The following is a 23,316-nucleotide window of genomic DNA, read 5'->3' on the forward strand; positions in this document are numbered from 1 at the left end:
GTTTTATTGCCTGCCACATGGAAACAGTTTTTGTGTAGTTTGGCAGTTTTCTGGCCCTGGGTGGCCAGGTAGCCAGGTAGCCAGGTGGGCAGGTGGGCAGGAACAGGATCAGGAACAGGACCACGCCCACAACAAGCTTGTTTGCAGTTTTATTTTGCTGTTGTCGGAGTCATAAATGTTGCCCCCACCTACCGCACGTTTCGCAAAATTGCGAGAACAAATTCAAAGCCAAGTTCAGTTCGAACCAAGTATTAATAACATGCATAATAGAAGCGCCACAAGCAAGTCTGGCACTGGGCTTTTCCCAAAAAAGGTCACTGCCTAAACTCTATTTCTTGGCCATGCACAAAATACGATTGAACAGGATAGCAAAATCAAAATTGGCTAAGTGTGCCGGCTTACACATGCCGATATAGACTGATCAAAGCTGAAAAATCAGGTAATCATGGTTTTCAGACTTGATTAAAACCTGCATATGAAGGCGGCATGGGAATCCTTTTTCCTTGCGTTAAATAAACACCAGAGCAGGTGGTGTTCTGTCCACCTCATTCGAATTCGATTTTAGGAAAAAATTCCCTAATTTGCTCTCCAAGAGTGTGTGCATACACTAATAAAATGATGAATATTTAATACAAAGCATGTATATGCATTGACTTTTTATTAAAATATTTTTTTATAACTGTGAAAAATATTTGATTGCAAAAAGTTTATATTTAATTTAAATGCATTTATTTATTATATATTAAATATGGCTCAAATTTAAATAAAATTGTTAGATATTATAATTAGTTCCGCAAATACTCAAATGACAAATAAAAAAGAATGCAATCATGCCTGTGTAGGCAAAAAGTTAAAATACTTGGCTGAAGCGGTCCGATTGGGAACATTTCAAAATGTTCAATCATTTTGTTCAATTAGTCACAAAAAACAGAAATTTTGTATGTTGAAGGTGCAACATAAATTATATTTTCCTTAATATTTATGCGGCTCACTTGAAAGACCATATTTAGTCAATTATTTTTAAAAACTAAGGAATTTTGGGTGTATGGCCACTACATGAAATCCCAATAACTGAATATCTAACAAAATGTATGAATATCATATTAAAATATTTAAGGTCAACTTATCTTTGTAGGTTGAAAAAACTTGTACTTTTGGAGAGGTTTGCAAAACTGATTCATTAGCAGAAAATGTAATCATTTAAAGAGATATCGAGGTCAGCTAATTTTAAACGATAAAATCGGTAGATAGAACATCTTGGGATATGCATAAAGTAGTCTATATGAGGCCAAAATCACTGTTGCCAAGTGTTATTTTCGTTGGGAATTGAGGAGCAGCCTTTCCTCCCCTTTCCCCTTTCTCCTAAGTGTTTTTCTTTATTTTGGGTCAAAGGCTGATTAAGTGCCGTTATCGTCGCCGCATATCCGGGTGCCAGCTACTTTCCTGCGAGTCCTGCGGTCCATTCAAGTGACTCAAGTGGCCGAGTGTGTGTGCGTAAGTCTGTGATTGTGGGGGTACATTAATCAGATTATTTATTTTTGCCATGAACTTATGGCAATTTCTGCTGCCTCTTTACGGCCCACTTAAGTGGGTGCGATGCGCACTGACGAGGGCAACGGGCAACGGGCAATGGGCAATGCAGACCTGAACGATTAACGATTGCCGTCAAAGGCTGTTTTCCGAGCACTTGACGTCGCTCATACGCTACGTGGACCGGGGCATATATACATTTTCAGAATAACTCACAACTGCACGTGGGGTTGCCAAGAGAAGCGAACCTATTGGATGTGCTCTTGACCTTCATTGTTGCCCTCTACTGTCGATGGTATTAATCATTTTCGCCAAGACTTTTTGGCAATGATGGCTGAATTCAGCACATTGGATAACCTGTATTTGTCGGCTATACAATTTTGAGAGGGAAAAATGATAATCGCCTTATAGAGCATGACTGCATTCGCTCACCGAGATGCTCTGTGTTATCCTCTGACCGAATTCCCCTAATCCAGCCCGTGCTGGCCTTTTTCTGCAGAAGTCAGCGTGAAAGCATTGCCCAGGCTGCATACAAAAGCAATTAACAACGGCAGAAGAGCATCCAGAGGGAGCGCAGAACGGAAAAAGGAAACATTACAGAAGGAATCGCAGAAATCCTCCCATTCCCAGACAGAAAGCAAACACAGCTCTGATCAGATTAGTGCTCCGAACATGAAGCGAGCTCGCAGACTTGCTTGGATCCTACACACAGAGAAAAACGCCATCACTTTTCACATCACATTTCAGTTACTCAATATAATATGGTTAACTTCAAACTATAAGCAAAAATATTTGGTTTGTTCAAAAATTTCTAAATTTATTTCTATGTCGTTATAAGCCAAGCGGATTTATGAAGTAGTACAAATATTTGGAATAGAAGACTTTCACTGTTTTATTTAAACAAAATTAAAATATGTGCATTTTTTTGGTAACGACCAAATGAGACTTTCGGTTTGAAGGGAATTTCTGTGGCTGCCTTTGCGGCATTAAAAAACCAAGTTGATCACCATTTCCGGTGATATTTTCTTTCAGTTAGCGTTTCCCCTCGGCACCACACACCATCATACACCACCCAACCGCCCATTCAGTCCAGTATGCACGCTTTTACACTCTCAATGACCACTTGAATGTCAACAAAAGCTTTCAACTGACATATACAACCACTTAAAATAGAAAAGCACTGGTCCACAGACACATGCACGTATATTTGTTTAAGCCGCGAGTTAAAACGAGCCCTGGACCCATGCCCAAGGAACATCAGCAGCAACACCCAGCTTCTCAATGGGCGGTGTATATGTGTCCTGCCACGCCCACCGCTGACAGGAATACGAGGACAGCCAACATTTCTTGTTTGTCCGCTGGCTTGTGTCATAAGCAATAATTCTCCATTGTTGGCATCATCTCGTCCTCTCTTGTTGCTTCTGTTTTTGGGTGGGTAGTGGGTGGTTGGGTGGTTGGGTGGTTGGGTGGTTGGGTGTTGCATGGGGTAGAAAGGTCAGCGTCAGCGGTGAGCGGTGGATACCTCAACCTTTGTTGCGCACATTTTTATGAGTTAAGTGCTATCCGGCACAAATGCCAGCGCACACAATGAGCGCCGAGAGCGTCCAATCTTCCTTACCTTCAGCCACCAATCTCCAGTGTCAGCACATCGCCCAGCACCCACCACCACCCCCCGGGTTTTCCATTGACCCACTCGCATTTCCCATTTCCCATTTCCTCCACATCGCACTGGACCGTGTTACTGCCCACTTATTGTGCTGTTGTTGACGCAAATCCTCTTAACTAAATCAATTTTCATGTGTGTCCGCGCGAGTGTATGGGTATGCGTATATCACTGGGTGTGTGCGAGAGTGTGTGTGTGAGTGTGTGGGTGTGTATGTGCGATGGCATCCCTTGGAAAAGCGACACGACCTGCATTTAATAATGCTTAGTGGTAAGTTTCACCGCCACCGATTAATTACTGTGACACATCTTCATCTGTTGTTGAAAAGCCTTTATTAAAATTATACTCAAACCTATTCATGTAGGAAAGGAAACAAACTAACAGTATTGAGTTGAGTTGACCATTACGTTTATTAGTTCATGAAATGATTGGATAGAATTACCAAAAATTGCAATTTGCTCGAATAAGTTTTAGGAACTTTAAATTATTTCTGTGAAAATGAAATTGCAAACTATCAAGCCAAAAATTCAATTCTTCCTTAAGCATCGATATATATATATATACATATATATATATATATATATATACATATATATATATATATATATATTATTAAAGTATATTAAAACACACACACTTTAAATATTTTCACTTGTTAAGCTAAGCATTTGATAAGTGTTTGCATAGATTGCAATATTCATTCCCTGCTTCCATAATTTAAATTAACTTACGTAAGTTAGTTTTCGAAAAGCGATATAAGTTGGGTCAAAAAGAATGCGATTTTTTAAAGGGTTATGTATGCACCGTAACATAATAAAGTGACTTTTTCTATTTTTCTACATTTAAAATAAAAAAGTTGATTAAACTGCCAGGTGATCTCGTTTTTCTCTGTGCAGCATGAATCAGAGAGAGACGGCGCGAGCTAGATCTCGCCAGAAAGAAAGAGATGGCATAACCAATTCTGCACGAATCTCAAGCTGCAAATCAAATCAAATCAAATCAATTTCACTGGCGAAAGGCTGTTAAGGACATGCCAGACTGCTTCTGACCAGTGGGCGTGTCGTGTGTGTGTGTGTGTGGGTGGGCAGTGGGCAATGGGCGGTGGGCGGTAATTAAAAGCCGACACCTGCACTGATGATGCACTTAATGACAAGTTAATTAACTGTGACTCGCTGTTGGCGTGCGTGATTAGAAAGTCAACAGTCTTTAATTTGCGGGTAATGCATCGATTTGGCAGCCAAGTACATATATCTCGTAGTTAGATCTGATGGTGCTCCCTGTCTCCCCGTCTCCCTCTATTCGGCATGTGGGACTTGAGCAACTTTGGACAGGCCGTTTTACAAGCGGCTCGTTGGTCTAGGGGTATGATTCTCGCTTCGGGTGCGAGAGGTCCCGGGTTCAACTCCCGGACGAGCCCAGGTTTTTGCACTTTTTTACCCATCCATCCAGCCGCACAACAATTGTTTTTGCCACATTCCCCGCCCGGCCAGTCAATCTTCATCAAGTGGGCCAAGCAGGCAGATCGTAAATAAATATTCAAATTGTAAACAAACAGGCAGTTTCTTGTTCCCATTTGTGTGACAAGTGCCCCCGCTGCCACTGAATGTGCTATGCGGCTGTTCATTTCGTTTAACTTCCGACCGTTTTAACACTGCAATGGACATTTGGTATAACTCGGTAGCAATGAAACAAACATGCAATTAAATGTGGCAGGAGTGACAAGCGTGGCTTGCAACCAATTAAGGAGGCCACTCTTTAAAGGCAGTCCGCCATCCGAATGCTGATGAGCCAGCAGAGTAGTCAGGTCGGAAGTAGGTTAAGGGGATGAGGCCCAGGCCGGTCAATCTGTCAGTCAGTTAGTGAGCCGGTTTCCCATCCCGGTGGTCCTGGTGGAAGTCAACTCTCAGCGGACGAGGCCACTTGGCTAGAAAGTTGGCAGTGAGTCAGTCAATCGCACAATCAATCATACGGAATGACAGCTTCGTCGGCTTAAGTCAAAGGCAGTCGCCCAAGACGGGCGTTTGTCTTCCGGCGCCCAACCTACAGTCGCTGAATTTCAATCAAACTAAATACCAATTCACTGACCCGAAGCTCACACTTACACTTTTGGCATTCTGTAGACCAAAACAGACATGGAAACTACTATAAATCACTTAATTTTTAAAGCTCTTCCTTGGGTTATAAGTGACTTTTATTTTAAGTTTTATGGTAAACTTTTGCAGTAAGAAAACTATAAAATATAATCACTCCTCTGCCTTGAGAACACGAATTTAAATCACCACAACTGGGATTATTATTTGTGATTTTCAAAGTATTTCAAATGGATTTAGCCTTTGTCATTTGCATTTTTTGAATATTTACCATTTTATTATATGTAAAAATGCATACTTTCTAAATCAACAAATTAAATGTAAATATAAATTAGCTCTCGTTTTATTGATATATTAAATGATTTCCAATTTAGCAACTTGGCACTCTTTGCCTTTTTTTGAAGTCCTTTTTGTTTTGTAACTTTCTTTTCCAACTTTCCCACTGCTCGAACTCGCTCCTCGGTTTCGCTTTTTCTCCGCCCCCAAGAAGTTGCTTGGGAAACACATTGATTTATATGCCGGCATCGCCAAAAATTGAATGTTATTGCTTGAATGGCCCCAATTTACTTAAAAGCCACGTCCTCCTGCATTTGGCCAGGCCGACGTCCTGATTGGTATTTATGGGCGTGTTTATTTATTATATGACCCAACACTTGATAAAATTAAACGGAAATGGCTGGCCATTTTGCATTTGGCCATTTTGATTTTGACACTCCCGAATTGGCCACCTTGCCACACACTATTATATACTTTTATATTGGGGTATGGGGAGTGGAGTGGAGTGGAGTGGAGTGACTACTTACCAGAAAGTAGACAGCAAACGGCATCACGACCACGGCCACCAGGAGATCGGCGATGGCCAACGAGACTATAAAATAATTCGTGACTGTCTGCAGCGAGCGCTCGCGGCACACGGACAGGATGACCAGGATGTTGCCGAAGAGGGTCAGGATGGGGAAGAGAATCAGGATGAGCGCCCAGTAGTTGTGGTCCACTGCAAAGGCAAGATTAAAGTCCGGACTCATAGTGCATTCGGCATGTTTTTGTGCTAATCTGCAGTCCATTCTGCTGGACTGGATTGTTTCACGAAAACCTCACGAAGGCTTATAAATTCAGCACTACTTAATGAAATTCTGGCTGCAGACGCGCTCAACTGTTTGTTTAAGCGAGATGGCTACCCAAATACGGATTTACAGACCAAGAACACTTTCGGATTAAACGTTAAATTATTTTAATTCATTCATGAGTGATATCTGCCAACGAACGTGCCCAAAGTGGTAGTAGTACTTTTACGTTTTTAAAATGCTGGTTAAACCTTTTACAACAGAGAAAACGGGCTTTATCTAAACTTAATTAAATTTCTTTATGAAAAATATATTTTTTTTTAGTTGGAGCTGTTAACACATCACAGAGCAGAATATTAAAAAATGAGAATGGCTAGTTTTATATTGTTTCCTATTTGTTATTTTTAATTTTTAAACCGTTTTTTGCAAAGAGAAATCTTTAAAAGGTATATTAAAGGGAATGAATGCAACAAGCACTAGTATCAATAAGGCAACAATTTAAGAATTGAGGGTGCAAAAACAGAGACAACCTCTTTTAAAATGTTAATTGTTTTTTTTTGTGTCTGCAAAAAAAAACGAATGTGTTCCTGGACAATTTTACTATTTTTTATCCAATCAATCACAATGTTTTATTTTGTAATAATTAATTAATAATTATTTCACTTTTGGAAATGCAATTAGGCCTGCAGGCATTGCATTTTGCGATATTAAATCAACCATAACATAAAAACTGTTATGTTTGGTAATACTCGGCGTTATTGCACTGGTCGTTGTTGCATGCACCCACATTTAAGTTATTCAAACGACTCTAATAACCCGGTTATTTTGCACAGTGTGATACTCACCCACTCTCAGCTCGGCGCAGGAGTCGGTCAGGTTGAGCGTCTCGTTGGTGCAGTTTTGCCGGTAGCCGTCGAGGAATAGGCCGGTCAGGTTCTGCTCCAGCAGCAGGCCGCTGCCGCTCCCGCTGGCCGTGCCCACCACGCCGCCCACCACGCCCGGCGCCATCGTGGTCGTCCCCGAAACCGTGCTCCCATTGTAGTTGGGGAAATAATCGTTAAAGTTTTCGAGCAGCAGCATGAAGGTGCTGCCTCCTGATCCGCCCGCTCCTCCAGCCACTCCTCCAGTCGCTCCTCCGCCCCCCGCCGTTCCCAGGCCGCCAGCCACACCGGCCACACCAGCCACGCCCATTTCGCCAGGGGCGGACGCCGTGCGATTGCCGAGGGTCTCGCGCACCGCCGTCGTCGCGGTGCGCTGCAGCAGCTCCGGATCGCCGAAGCCGCCCAGGAGTCCGTAGTCCGTCTCCGCATCCGCCACGTTGTCCAGTGCGGCCTCCTCGCCGCTGTCGATCAGCGCGATGCCCGCATCGCCGCCGCCGTTACCAGCCGCCCCCGCGCCCGCTGCCCCTCCCCCCAGCTGCTGTTCCACAAAGCTGCGCAGTGCATAGCGCCCCCGCAGTTCCCCCTCGTCATCGCCGTCCGCCTCCTGGAGCGGCTCCTCCGCACTGCTGACGTTGCTCCTGCTGGTTGGCAGCGTGCTGTTCAGCATTTCCAGCCAGCCCAGCGTCTCGTTGGCGGCCATTATCGTGCTGTTCTCCGCCCCCCCACCAGGACCACCTCCTCCTCCTCCGTCCACCGAGCCCAACAGCCACTCGCTGATGTCGTCGATCAGCGCGTAGCCGGCGTCCTCCGCCTCCGCTTCCGCCGCCGCCGCCGCCTCCACATCCGACTCGTAGAGCGGCAAGTAGCCGGCGGGCATTGTGGGGCCCTCAACGCTGCCGTTCGCCGGATGGGAGCCATCCACTGGGTGGGGCATCCACGTGGCTCCCGTGGATGTGGCTGCCGTCGATGTGGATGTGGATGTGGCTGTGGCGGTAGCTGTGGCTGTGGCTGCCGTCGATGTGGAGGCGGATGTTGCTGCTCCCGCCGATGTTGCTGCCGCTGTGCTGGTGCCGCTGCTGGTGCTCAATGGCTGGTCGGCCATGATGCTGCCGCTGCTGCTGCCCCGCCTCCAATGGAATGGGCTCAACCTCTAGTGGGGCGGGGGCGTGGCAGCGGACGCGAGCTGCAACTCCTGCAATGCCAGCGGCATTTTTCCTTAAGCTGGAGCGAGACAAGAAAAGACAGAGAGAAACGGGAATAAGTAGAGGTCAAAGGGCTAACAAGACAAGCTTTGCATTGGTAAAAAAAACTGGTTAGTCAAAATATTTTCTACTCAATTTAAATATTTTTCGCTTTGGTTTTAATCATCTGACACATTTAACTTAAGCAAAATGCATTAAAATTTAATAGGAAATTGTTTAAATCAAATATTTCTTACATTAATATTAATAAGGGGGTACATCATTATATTTTGCAAAAATTTATAAAACTGAAAAAATGTTAATTTGATTGGCAATTTTATAACGAATCCAACGATGCATGACACCCCAACTTCCGACTATTATTTCCCAGTCTTTTGATACAAAAATTGATTTTTTTCGGGTTTTTCGAGAAATAAGAAAATAAAACCTTTCCAGAGGGTCTTTTTGTTGTAATTTGGCCAAAATATAACGCACAGCCATAAGAATGACTGTTTTGTACAGCTGGCGACCTATAAAATCCGTTTCGATCAATTTCCAGACAAAATAATTACCCGAGACAAGTAAGACAGCTATGAATTTGTAATGAACGTATATTGATTGACAAATAGTGAACTATTAGTGGCACTTTAAAATCGGTATCCAATTATTCAAGTTGAGTGCTTTATGATGTTGAATATTTCGACTATTATAAGTGGCGCATCAATATTTACTTATCATACAAGATTTTATAATTTTGAGCTAGCAGCTCTTGTGTTTTTAAGATTTTGCGAGTCCCATATTCGATGCATTTGGTTGTTTTTCCCCACTGAGGTCCTTCATTGTGTATGTACATGCCTCGATTGCACTTCGAAAACCCCCTAAACACCCCAAGTTGGGTCGAGCACTTTGTGCCTATGTAATTATCTATCCGCTTGGTCACGCCCCCTCCTGTCGCGTCCCACTTTCGGCCACGCCCCCCCGAACGGACCCAGGAACCCGGGGACCCACTCCTGGCAACTGGCATGGCCGCATGTTTAATTAACTCTTTAATCAATTTATTGCCAATTATTCTACAAAAAGCGACAGCGAAAATTGTGTAATTTAATTAAATTAGCAAAAGGTTTTTGTGTCTCTCACCGCCTCCTCCTTTGGCGTTATCTTGCCCCTACACATTTTGCAATTTTCGCTTTTGTATTCGCCAATTGACGCTGATTAAAGCCGCCCCGAGTCGATGGCCCATAATTAAAAGATGGCTCGTTGTAGCTGGTCGTCTAATGAGAGAACTGGCGGAATGGATGCCTCGAGTTTCCAACGGGTCAAAAGTAATCGGAGCCGCAGCGATGGTGCCATTACCTGGCACTTCTCAGTCCGGATCGGGATCTCAGATCCGAAGGCGCAACTGTTTGCGCAAATCAAATTTTGGCACACCACCAGGACGAGCGGAAGGCCATCCAAATGCTGGGCTTTTTCCTTAATAACGGCAGTAGAGGCAGCAGCAGCAGCAGCAACTTAGCTTAACTCAACTCAAGTCAAACGAAGCGAACCAAAACGAGACTCAACCTGCAACTTAACTCGGCGCAGCTCAGCTGAAGTTGAGTAATTAATTTCACTTTCGCTTGAGCGATGCCTTTGAATATGCGCCTGCCGCACGCAAGCCATACATCAGAGCACCCGGGGAGCCGGAATACGGAATCCGGAATCCGGACCCGGATCCGGGTGAGTGTCGCATCCTGGCCTCGCCACATCATAACTTTCGAAATGTCTGGTCCATTACATCGGACATTTGGACATCGGACTGAAGTCCTCGGCGTCAGAATCTCGGAATGGTTAGGCCTACGACTCACCGCAAATCAAGTCTGTACTTTTGGGGAGCAGGGAAACAAGTCATAGGACTGATCTACACTCAAAGAAAAGTGTGCGAGGTGCTGCCTTAGGTCCCCCTAGTATAGGGGTACTCAAAACTGCAACTGCAACTGCAACTGCAACCAACACAATTAGAAGATCACATGTTACGTATGTCAGTGTAGAGTCACGGAAAATTTAAGCAAAAATTTCAATTGGATTGGCGATGGAAAAACCTCTCAGTGTAAGTGTACATAAGTTTATGGTGTGTACATAAGTCTAGTGTGACCAGCAAGCTTACATATCCCTGCAGTTTCCCCGGTTTTTCATCGGTGAATCATCGCCGGAAATGCATCACTGGTGATGATTAATTGATGAATTTCCTCACACAACAGTGTTCATCATTATTAGATTGGTATGGCATTGAAGTTAATCAGTGAAAAATGCATCGCATAATCACACATTTTCCTCGCGTTTTCATCAGAAAATCTCATCGGGAGAATAAGATTGAAAGAGGAAAATGAAATTTTAAACGCGTTTGCTCCGACTTTCGACTGAGAGTGTGGGCTCTGCCAGCGTCGCAGTCGGCAGACTGATGAAAAGGTGATGAATTTGAGCACTGATGAAATGCGGAAATGTCAAAACTCTTACATCTCCCTTTACTGTGTGCAATTGCATAAATTGTATTCTAGTATTTAGTGTAGTAATGTAAGACTTAAATCTCTTTTAATTACTTAATTATACTGCCCACCCAACAAATCGATATTTTCAAATGTGTATTTCACCTTTCCCTGGCACTAAGAAACTGAACCCCTCGGCGGGTAAAACCTTTGACATTTTCGTGAGCCCCCTACTCGCCACGTGAATAAATAGATTTCAACTTCCACCATCACGACTTGTAATCGAATTGGGGTGGACTGCAGTGCGGCTCCGTTTCCCCGGCGAACACGATTACTCACTGCCAGGTCGCGGGAATGGGTCTAATCACTTGACCCCACTCAACCTTGGGGCGCTTACAATATGACGTGGCCACTGCAACCCAATCCCATCCAATTCCATCCAATTCCATCCAATCCGAGCCATCCCGACCAATGTCGTGCCTCATTAACAACATCCGGGCGGTGCAAGGCATTTCCTCCGTTTTCCCGCCGCACCACACGACACTCAATAAATCAGCAAGTGTAATTATTTTCAACGCCATCGTGGAGAGTCGCGTGTGGCGAGATGGGGAAAGTGGGGGAAAGTGGGAAAAGTAGGGCGAAAGTTTCTTAGCCGCGTTTTTTGGAGGGAGGGGGAGCTGGGGGCCAAGGCCAAGCACACATGGCCGAGACTGAAGGCATATCCATAACCTCTGCAGCTCCTTTGTCCAACTCCTTGTTCCTTCCCCACTTTTATATGTTTTAATTTCTCTTCAACTCTTATTTAAAATACTTAAAAGAGCTACTTGCGGCAAAAGCTCAATACAATATATGACTAATAATGTGTTGTCCACTGCTATTGTGTTTCAAGTTTCATGGGACACCTTTGGAAAGTATGTATTTTATATACCGCTATGGAATTTATTTGTATGAAAATTATGCAGGACACATACGAATTATTTGATTAAAAACTCAAAACTGTACTGAAATAAGCAATATTAAATATCTAACTTGTATTTATACCCTTGCAAATGAAAAGCAATTGTAACTTCCCTAATTTTCAATTATTTGTTATAATTCTTTTGGATTTGGAAATGGTTTGATAACTTAGAATTACGCTTTAAAATGTATTTAAATTGGAAAGCGATAGCATGTAACTGCCATAGGAAGAACCGTATAATTGAAGTGAAAGTCATCATAGCTTAATTGCTCATATAATTCGAAATGTAGATATTTACACTTATTTAAAATGAAAAAGCCACAATAGTGCAAGCCATATGAGACAAACAATAGACCACAACTCATATGAGATATCAGAATAGGTGAAGAGGAAATACAGAAATATAGAAATACAGCAATATGGAAATACGGATATATACATAAATAACCCGTTCGGAAGTGCTCTCCCTCTGCTCCTGGATCGATGGCAACGCGACGAGCCTCGGGGGTCCACGATATCACATTTTGCCTGGCTTTGACCCGTGCCCATAATTCAAATTGAGTGGCAATGGTTGCGCTGAAATAGAATGCAGCGGCGGGGCGACGGGGCGGGCAAGCAAATTGGTTTCAGATTTTGCCCGCCCAGATACACAGATATAGATACGGACACATGTTGCCCCAGGGGCGAAAAGAATCACGACACCGAAAACGGTACATATGTGCGCGTGTGTTTGGTGTTTGCTGTGTGCTGTGTGTTGTGTGGTGTGTGCTGTACGATGGCTTCTATGTGCCGCCTGTGGTATCGAACAGATGCTGTCGCCTGCCCAAGATCAACAATTTAACGGGCATCGTGCCGTCCTTGGACCGTCCTGTGCCCTCCACAATCGTTGAGTGCCGGCGGCAAATGCTTGTTAACTAGTTATGCGGCGGCTCCGCTGTCCGAAACTTTAAACATCTGAATCACTAGTGCCAATGACATTTGAACAGGAGCGCCGACAACAGCGGCCACCGCCAGGGGAACTTTTTACTTGTTTGTGCGACATCAGCATGACATTTGATTAATTCCATTAGGCCAGGGTTCTGGGCTTGGGTTGATGCTTAAGGCAGTGTGGCAACGTGGCGTATGAGCTATCAGCTGGGAGGCCATAATGCGCATACGCACGGTGGGCTGAATTAGAAACTCGGCGTATTTATGATAGTTTGCGATAAGCCTTAGGCCTTACAAACATTTTAGATCCAGTTACATGAAACTTTTAATTATATGAAACCTTAATTACATTTCATACTCATGCAACGAGTATTTTTTATGTAGTTCCCTTATACTGTGTGTATATGATGGTCATAAAATAGGGAAATACGTGTGCGTATAAACACTACTTCATGTTTAGGCTTGCACATGAAAGTTAACATTGAATTCAGATCAAATGCGTGAAATTGTGAGGCGCAACACTGGAAGTCAAAGTAAACATATGAAATCACAGTCTTCTCCCCCTTTGAAGGTCATTTATTATTCTTGTGCTCAATCGGCTTTAGTGTTAATTAGTTTTCCTGTTCGCTTTGACGATTTCAAAAGGATTAAAAAATTAAGAGCAGAACTGCCAGACATGTAATTTAAGTTGGGACTAAATTTTAAAATTCTGGTATCTCTGGTAACATTATACCATGCCTGTATCGCATAAACAATGGCTATTTTGATTCATGCAACTAAAAGCATAAACGTAGTATTAGCTCGCTTGGTACAGAAATAACTGAAATATATTTCTGTTGAACCTAAATGTCGATGTAATTTGGCCCCCTGACCAGCGGTCAGAAAACCTTTTTTTGAGCTTAGCTACAGAGTGATTTTAAAGTTGGCCAAGCAAATCGGAACCTCTTGCCCAGACTTAAAGTTATTGTTTGAATGGGTGCACCAGATTGACTGGGAGTGGGCCAGGGACCAGGGGCCAGGGACCAGGGGCCAGGGACCAGAAACCATGGACCAGGGGCCGGCAGACAAAGGGAATCGCGACTAGATATATTTTTGTATATGGGACAAAAAACCGCTTATCGCTTCAAGTCTACTCAAGCGTCAACAGAGCGATTCATTCGAGAATTTCTTATGCTTCACTGAACCAGAAGTGTCGTCGTCGTCGTCGTCGTCGGCGGTGCTATATATATTTATGTGTGCGGTACGGTACGGACACACACTGGCGAACACGGAGGTGAGTGTGTGTGAGCAAGTCATCCACCCCAAATCCTCTATCATCATTTACACCGCCTGGCCAATGGCCCCCTTTTTGTGCCAACGCATTCGATTTTTCCCCCTTTTTCGCCCTCTCACCCTTCGTCTGTTTTTATTGTTCTTTTTTTTTTGCGTGGATCGTATTCTTGTCTAATGGAAAATTATTGAAAAGAAAAGCCAAATTGCACGCTCAATTTTGTGCAGGGCTCGGCAGGAGGCTGTCATGTCCTGTTGTTTCTCGTTCCCTTCTCCCCAATGATTTTTTTCTATTGCAGAAAAAGTAAAGTGCGTCTAAATTGAACAGAAGGAGTGAGTCGCTAGGCAGGGCAAGGAGCTAAAGGACAAGCCAACATCGCCCAGCAATCTAGGCAGAAAAGGATAACGGACTACCAACAGGGACACCCGTACGGTTGTCAGCCGAAAAAAAAGGGATTAGACAGTTTTTACTACTGTAGATGTCCTCGTAACTGACTTCTATGATTGGACCATTTTTTTTGTTAGCTTACATTTTGGTTGGAGTTTTGGATGCAATACCATATACCAATCATATAACTCATACAACAAGAAATAATTGGGTAGCTTACATGAATCTTATACTATTGGGTACAAAAAAAAAAAAATTTTCTCAACAATATAAGTATTAAATGAACACCACGAATTTATTAAAAAAAAACGTACATGATTAAAAAATAAAGCCCTAAACTACATTTTTAGACATGAAACTTAAAAGTAGATGGGCTATATTATTTAGTATTGAATTATTACTTATATATTATATATATTGCTTGTAGTTTAGTTTCAAGACACGCTTATTAAATCTAAGCTTTCTGTTTTTATTGGGTGCATTACGGATGAACTATTAAATTATGACCTACAAAAGTACTATTTAATAAATATACTATGGTAAATTTAATAAGGCAACACAAATTCTTGGTCACTTCCACGTTATGAACTCAACCAGCCGCAAGAGCTTGAGAAATGTTTATTAGAGAAAGGCTTCATGAGTCCAGTTACATTTATCCTGCGCTTAATCTCCGTCGAATGCCCAATTACAAATGGAATGGCACTCCAATGGCCACTGCCGACTGACTTTAAACTGTACACTGCCCCGCTTTAAGCTTATGATTTATTCAAGCAAAACAATTTTGCATCACAAAAGGGCATAGAGCACACGGGCCGCTGACCACGGACCAGAAAGCGCAACAAAGTGCTGGACACTGGTCGCCCCGTGGGAAAACGTTGGCTGAAAATAGCATGGGGGGTGGTGACTGAGAGGGTGGGGGTGGAGGGGAGAGGTTCAGTCCAGGCAAGCAGAATTATGCAGTGGGGCACAAAGAAAGAAAAGAAAGCGAAAAATGAGCAGCGAACGGGGCGAAATTGCCAAACAAAGGCAAAGGCAGCTCCACAATTGACGTGGCAGCCAAAGGTCGCCCCCGGAGACCCAGGGGCCGGGGGGCGTGGCAGGGGCCTGTGTACCCAGGGTATGTACTCTACATATATTACAGATGCCTACGCCTACACACGGCAAACCGCGCTGGACTTTCAGTTATTCGTGGGTGGCCGTGTCCCCCAAAAAGGAAATCCCTTTAAATTAACAGAGGCCCTTTGAGAACAAGGTGGCGGCTTAAGCGTACACTCATTTATGTGGGCCCATTGGATATCCAGTACAACTAGGGGCTCCAATTGCCACTATATCCCTAGACAAAGCTTATACCAAAACAGAAATAAATATAATACACTTAAATTACAACGAATTGTCCTACTATGAGTATTTCTTTATTATATAAATGTATGTATTTTATTTATTTCTTGATCTGTTTTAACAGCAGAGTTGAAAATGAAACTCTCAGAAATATTAAAGTCGGAGCTAGCATATTTGTTACTGATTTTCTGTACTTAATATTACATTTATGAATACTTCATGTTACTTTTATTCCTTCATCTATTTCGTTCCCAGGAGTAACAAATTTTTTCTTGATTTTTGTTTGACTTCTTATACAGGTAAGCAGTGTTTTTTTTTTAAAAACAGAACACTAGACTGCAGGGTTTTTTCAGGCTTGAAAAATTGAGTAAGGCTAATGAAATTAAACTGAGAAAAATATCAAAATTAATAAAAGTAAATTCTCCTATTTGATAACCAGCAAGTGTATATCTTAGAGCATCATATTTAGCAACAAGGAGATTGCTCGTCGTATTTTTCTCTGTGCCGCAGATTGGTGGCAAAAGGTAGGCGAGTGGCGCGAACTTTCGCAACAATGGGACAATAAAGGGGGAATCTTCGGCGAAATCAATTTCTGTATCTTATTCGCTCCCCGTTTCGCTCGGTCCTAAAGGAGGCTGCGGCTCGTTCGAACAAAAGGAAAGTATCTTTCATTAACTAATTAGCTTACTTTTTCCATTTAGCGGGAGTGTAAGGCGGCGGAGCGGGGAAGGGGGAGGGTGGAGCGGTAAGGGGAGAGGTCCAATCTCTGCTGGTTTCGCTTTTGTTTCCAGCCTGAAAGGATAACGTGTAGCACGGAGCTCGCATTAAAACACAACTACTTTCCTCATCGCCAGCCTGCTCCTTCCTTGCCTATGCCTTTGCTTTTGCCTTTTGCCCGTCGTTGAGTCTTTGTTATTTTACGCTTTAGAATTCTTTTGGGCATGCCAAGCCAAATTTGTTCAGTATCCTCCATCCTCCATCATCAGCCACCCAATTTTCCACCCCGCCGTGGAGCACGAAGCACGGAGCATCGAGCATCGAGCATGGAACATGGAGCATCGAGCATCTGCGGTCGGTGGCGCTTCGTCATCGTTGTTGCCTCGTTGCCATACACTTTGATTAAAGTGAAAATAAATGAGGGTCCTAGGCAACTGCTGTTGGCCTAGACCGACTGCCCATTTCCATTCCCATTCCCGTTCCCACTCCCACTCCCCACTCCCAGTGCGCCGTGTGCGTCTTTTTCAGCCGAGCCCAGTGTTTCTTTCCGTTATCCGTTTTCCTCTTTTTTTCAGCACTCGCTCCCCGCAGCGGGCAACTTCATTAGATGGCTACAAACACGAGATTCAGGCGGCCAAAAGCTCTCTGCCCTAAGGCTGTCTTGGCTACAATTAAATAGACGATGGCGGACAAATTCATTTAAATACGGGCCGCAATCGGGGACCGGCGTAAATTAGTCAAAGCAACTGCTTACCAGCGCTGAAATTGCCGGTCCCGAGTTCGGAGTGGCCCAATTTGGCAGCGGCCATCACTCATGGACACTGCGGAAAAGAGGTGCCAGCATGGGTTGCCCATATAAATGGGCAATGCTTTTGTTCCTCCCCGGAAACTGATAGATACTGTGGTGTTAGAAGAGTAAGCTGTACTCAACAGCACTACGATATTATATGAACAATGTATACTAGTTTGTTAGGTAAGGTTTTTGTGAAAGTAAGTATTTAGGTAAGGTAAGAGTTCACCACTTTTCAAGTATTTTCAAGTAAACAAAACACATTTTTAACTTAAAATTTTCTAAAAGCTTATCAGTTCATCAATTTATCCTAAAGTTGCTGTTGAATTATGGTATTTTGGTCCACTTATGCAATTAAGTTTGGTTGTGGAAGCATGCAAAAACCAACATCATTATATCTTGCCTGTGCAGTGTAATTAACTTATCTTCAAGTTGCAGTGAAATTATGCTATTTTTTATAAGCATATTTGCAAATATTACACAAAACGGATTAAAGTGGTATCAAGCTAATTGGAAAACACAAATAATGAAAAATATTTCCTTACCCAAGTACTAAAATTCTCAATATGAACAAAAATCTTTAGCATTATAAATTAAAAGGTAGCCTCATATTATTTTGTATCTAGATAAGATGTAAGCTGCCAAAACGTTAAACTAGCTACGTACCTAGGTAAAAGTATCTACTACTAGATATGAATTACAAATTTCAATCGATAAATTCAAACAGCTTGAATTAATAATAAAATTTCAAAATTATATGTGGATACATAAGTACGGAGCTTGGCCACATCTATTTCCTGAAATTCTGTGGCACCCCACATATGTATACCAGTCGTTACCTTTCGGTACCCTCTTTATCCATCGAATGGCGGGTATAAAAACTAAGCGAAACACATAAATATTGCACCTGTCTGGGGAATGGAACGCAGACCCTTGTCCAAACGCTTGATGTTTGGGGACATTGGCACCTGGGATAAAAGTTTACGGAGTGGCCCGTCTTTAAAAGAAGTTGGCAACTTCTGGAGACACTTTTCCCCTCAGTGCAGTGCAGAGGAAAGTTCGCAGCGATGCCCAAGGAGGCTGAAACTCCAATGGACAAATACAATGGCCAATAAATTGCTGATCCGCCCTGCTTATTAACAAAACACATACGCATTCACATTCACATTCACAGGAATACGGGACGAGGAGGTGTCCGTGTGCGTCGCCTTCGCGTTTAATTCAATAATGCAGCGGCAACTCGTTTGTCATTTGATGTGTGTCACGCCCACCGCACACCACACACCACACACCACCCACCGCCTACCGCCTGTCGTCCTTCGAGACGAGGTCCTGAAATCAGCGAGGAATACGGAGGAGCATGTGTGTGGTCCTTCGTTTTCGTGCGGCATTCGAGGATTTCAATTTCTTATTTCCTCGTCTGTTGTCAGATTTTCATGCGGCGTCATGTTCGACGTTCGTGTCTCCTCCGGTCGAATCCCCCTGCCCCGGATCGATAATTCCATTACCTGGCCGTGAATGGAGTCGACTGGCCACGCATCCTTTGGCCGGTAGCCCGATCTCCGAGTGTCTGCTGCAGATTGCTTTAATGCGGAGCCACATTCACTTCAGCACCCACTTCGACGGCGCTGGGCGAGTGCATACATTTGTTGCCGTCCGTTTTAAACAATAACTTCATTTGCAGGCAACTTTTTAATATGGCCATGTAAATATATGCACAGCGCTCCTATCGCACCGACCAGCCAACCGTGGAAGGCTCCCTGAGTGGACGGTCACGAGGCGGGGGCGTGGCTGCTCGACTCGCTGGCAGAAACTCAATTTAATGCAATTATAGTCGACATAAAATTGATAAAGTGCGCTGCTGCATGTGCCGAGAATAACCAGGCGAAAAGAAGCTGCAGACCGAACGGAGTAGAATCGCACACCCACCCCTTTCACAGCCCATTTACTAGTACCATAACTGCACATAACTGTTCGAGCTGCATGGCTGTGCACTGAGAAAAAGTCTAACAGCTTTAAATATGTCTCAGTGGAAATGACTCGGCATCATTGATTGCATCATTTCCCATCATTTACCAGAAATCATACTCTAAGGTAGGGTTGGTTAGTTTGTGTACTATCGATACTTTTGGCTATCGATGCTGTTCACTATAGATACAATTGAAAATATCAAAAATGGTTTAGCCTCAGAAAAGTAAGAACGAAATATCAACAAAAAGAAATTCAAATTCTTATTTAACCCATTTGCCCAACCCATTGATGCTTGCTAAATTGTATGACCATCGATAGTATCGATAGTGCTATCGATTGTTTTACCATCTTTTCTCTAAGGTATGTAAACTTGTCTTATAACAGATTAGAAATTTTTTGTAAAAAATCGTAATATTTAGTAGCATGTAAAAAAACAATAATTATACTATTGAAAGCTTTTTTTTGTCAGTGTCTTCCGCACTTGGGCGCAATCGCTGTGGAAATTAATTACCAGTCGGTGCATAGAAATGCAAGGAAAAGAGCTGCCGGAGAGAACACAGAGCCACTTTTAGATACTTTTGGTTGGGCACTTTCTTCTCGTGACTATGATTTCATCCCTGCCTGCAGATGGAACCCCCTGCACCACCCTGCACCACCCTGCACCATCCTACACCACCCTGCACCAACCACTCGACTGTTATCGGCAACTGTGCGAGATTTCATAAATTTCACTGGCCATGCCAAATTAAAAAGAAGAATCGGCCACGCCGCTAAAGCTAACAAAAGTTGAATCGTTAAAAAGCAAAAAACAAACGAAAAAGTTACTGCAAACTTTTACAAAAAACATTGAAAATTACCAAAAAAAAAAATAAAGTGTGTATCAGAGGAGTCAAAAACAGAACAGCGAAAACACAAGTGTGCAACAGCAGGCTGGTCAAATCAAAAATATTATATTACTCTACACTTTACAAGGGGGTCCATGGGTTGCGAGCTGATATTAGATGTTTCACTAAGCATAGCAGTTAAAAAACGTATCTAAATTTTTAGTTTTCAGTTTACAAAAATATTTCTTATGCCAAATTACTTTAGTCCAAAATAATAAATAATTTATACAAACAGATAATGTTGTATTGGTTTTTATTGGAATGTTCAATGTTGTACAATTTACAAATCTGTGCGTTTTCAATTAGAGCATGATTAATTTATTAATATATAATATTAATGTTACATTAAAGCAAACATTAAGGGGCATTTAACTTGCGGTTTCATCATCATGTTTACAAATTTGGGCATCTGCCCTATATACGAATTTATTTATATATTTCCGCTGAACATTTCCTCGCCGCCAACGCTATCGCCCAGGTTAATAATTCTTTTCACTTTTGCGGTTCGGGTCAACTTGTATTTTATTTATATATATATATATTTTTGACTTGTTTTTTCCAGCGAAAACGTTTATAATTGGCTTGGCCGTTCAAGGCAGAAGGACCTTACAATAAATTGCTGGGGATATTATCGTTCCTGCCATCGCCCGCCGACCTTGTCCTGCCTCGTCGCCACCCACTTCACCTCCCACGGCTCGAACTGGAAATTGATTACAGTTCATTTCATTTTGGCTTTGTTTATTTCCCTGCTTTCCCTGTTTTCCTTGCTTTCCATTTCTTGCAACAACGGCAGCACTGATATGGCCAACGGTTTTTCCATTTCAATATTTATTTGTGAGTTATTATTATTATTATTGCCATGGCCCTCGGCTCGAACTTACCCAAATATTGCTTTCGCGCTTTTTTCGCTTTACTTTTCACAAATTTCGCTATCTGCTGGCCTTTATTTCATTCGGGGCATTACATTTGGGGCATTACATTCGAGGGGCTTTCACTCTTCTGTTCGACTGCGAAGCCATTCAGTTCTGGGCTCCAGCGAAGCACATTTCACGCAATCGTTTGGCGAAAACTTTTCAATTACCATATTATCAATTCACTTACACACAAACGATGAATATGACTTCACGTTTTGTTAATGAAATGCTGAACTGAAGAAGTCGCCATTGACATTCTTTCTTTCTTGGCGAAATCTCTTCCAGCCGATTTTGTTTGGAATTCGTAAAAATGTTCACTTTGATGCTCGCCAAATCTGTTTGGTACACTGGTAATAATTTCATCCATTGCGGGTTTTAGTTATTACAAATATTAAATTGCATCCATGGATTCAAAAACTCTGCTCTATATTTATACCCTTGCAGAGGGTATTATAATTTCAGTCAGAAGTTTGCAACGCAGTGAAGGAGACGTTTCCGACCCTATAAAGTATATATATTCTTGATCAGCATCACTAGTAGAGTCGATCTAGCCATGTCCGTCTGTCCGTCCGTCTGTCCGTCTGTCCGTCTGTCAGTCTGTCCGTCTGTCCGTCTGTCCGTCCGTTTATATGCAAACTAGTCTCTCAGTTTTAAAGCTAGCTGCATGAAACTTTCCCAAAAGTTGTCTTTCTATTGCAGGTAGTATATAAGTCGGAACGAGCCGGATCGGACGACTATAGCATATAGCTCCCATAGGAACAATCGGAAAAATAATTGAAAAAAAATTATAACTTTGCTGTTTTTTAATTTTTTGTTTAGTTCTTCGACATATACCAATGGTTAAATAATTCAGAATTATGGTTTAAATTACATCAAAATCGGACGACTATAGCATATAGCTCCCATAGGAACAATCGGAAAAATAATTGAAAAAAAATTATAACTTTGCTGTTTTTTAATTTTTTGTTTAGTTCTTCGACATATAGCAATGGTTAAATAATTCAGAATTATGGTTTAAATTTCATCAAAATCGGACGACTATAGCATATAGCTCCCATAGGAACAATCGGAAAAACAATTGAAAAAAATTATAACTTTGCTGTTTTTTAATTTTTTGTTTAGTTCTTCGACATATAGCAATGGTTAAATAATTCAGAATTATGGTTTAAATTTCATCAAAATCGGACGACTATAGCATATAGCTCCCATAGGAACAATCGGAAGAATAATTGAAAAAAATTATAACTTTGCTGTTTTTTAATTTTTTGTTTAGTTCTTCGACATATAGCAATGGTTAAATATTTCAGAATTATGGTTAAAATTTCATCAAAATCGGACGACTATATCATATAGCTCCCATACAAATAATAAAAATATATAATAGAACAATCAAATAATTAAGCTGCAAATCGTCATAGCTTCAATGTTTTTAAACATATACGCAAGTAAATCATAATTTTAATGTTTTCAAAAATATTTAATTCTTGCGATAGCTGCAAGGGTATATGAACTTCGGCTTGCCGAAGTTTGCTGTCTTTCTTGTTTTTTTTAGTATTTATCGCATCTTTAACATATCAGAATATTTTACATCTTCATTTATTTTTTTATTAATAAATAATTAGAATTTAACGTTGATCAACCATTTAAATGGTTATTAAACGTTATTCATAGATATGTGAAACATAGCAGGGAAACATGACTGGAAATTGAAATCTCAATTTTTGAACAAGATTACGCTATATATAAATTTATCTTTTTGTGCGACGAGTCGGGATTAAATCATGCATATACATTGTAAGGAGTATTAAATTTAAATATTATACTTATAATTTTGAATTCAATAGTCAGATAATTAATTTTACCATTCAATTTTCTTATCATTGTAAAGATTTCTGTGGTTATTTAATTTTAAACCTTATATACTTTCTTATTCCTTAGCAATTGTAGTTTCTTTTATTTTCAAAATAATGTCAAATTCGAACTTATAATCGTCAGAAGGTGATCGACATTCAAGGAAAATGTCTGTCCTCAGAAACATTGAAACAAAATAACCAAATTTGAACCAAGTAAGGACTTTATAATTAAGAGTGTGTGTGTTTTATTGCCGGGATTGGGGTTGTTCTCAATGACCTCCCCCAAAGAAAGCCACCCGTCGCGATGGCCAAGTTCAGCCGAATTTAATGGGAGTTCGTTGTTGTTTTTCCCCGACCGCCCTGCAGATAAATGCGCATTAAACTGAATAAGCAGCAGCGATAATTACATAAGTTTGATTAGTTGTTCAAGTCTCGA

General features: G+C 41.9%; 1 protein-coding gene and 1 non-coding gene across 2 annotated transcripts in view; one reads left to right on the forward strand and one right to left on the reverse strand.

The window, feature by feature from the left end:
* Positions 1-9,582, reverse strand: part of LOC108147604 (dopamine D2-like receptor) — a 28,290-nt gene extending 18,708 nt beyond the window's left edge. Inside the window, exons 1-3 of the mRNA XM_017274243.2 lie at positions 9,547-9,582; positions 7,193-8,378; positions 6,087-6,277 (exon numbers count right to left, since the gene is read on the reverse strand). Of these exons, the coding sequence (XP_017129732.1) occupies positions 6,087-6,277; positions 7,193-8,378; positions 9,547-9,582 (1,413 nt within the window). The remainder of the gene's footprint in view (positions 1-6,086; positions 6,278-7,192; positions 8,379-9,546) is intronic.
* On the forward strand, positions 4,539-4,610 carry Trnap-cgg. The gene has a single exon. It is a non-coding gene; the product is annotated as a tRNA-Pro (tRNA).
* Positions 9,583-23,316: the final 13,734 nt, after the last annotated feature.

Source organism: Drosophila elegans, unplaced genomic scaffold, assembly GCF_018152505.1.
Source record: "Drosophila elegans isolate 14027-0461.03 unplaced genomic scaffold, ASM1815250v1 contig_149, whole genome shotgun sequence".
NCBI lineage: Eukaryota > Metazoa > Arthropoda > Insecta > Diptera > Drosophilidae > Drosophila > Drosophila elegans.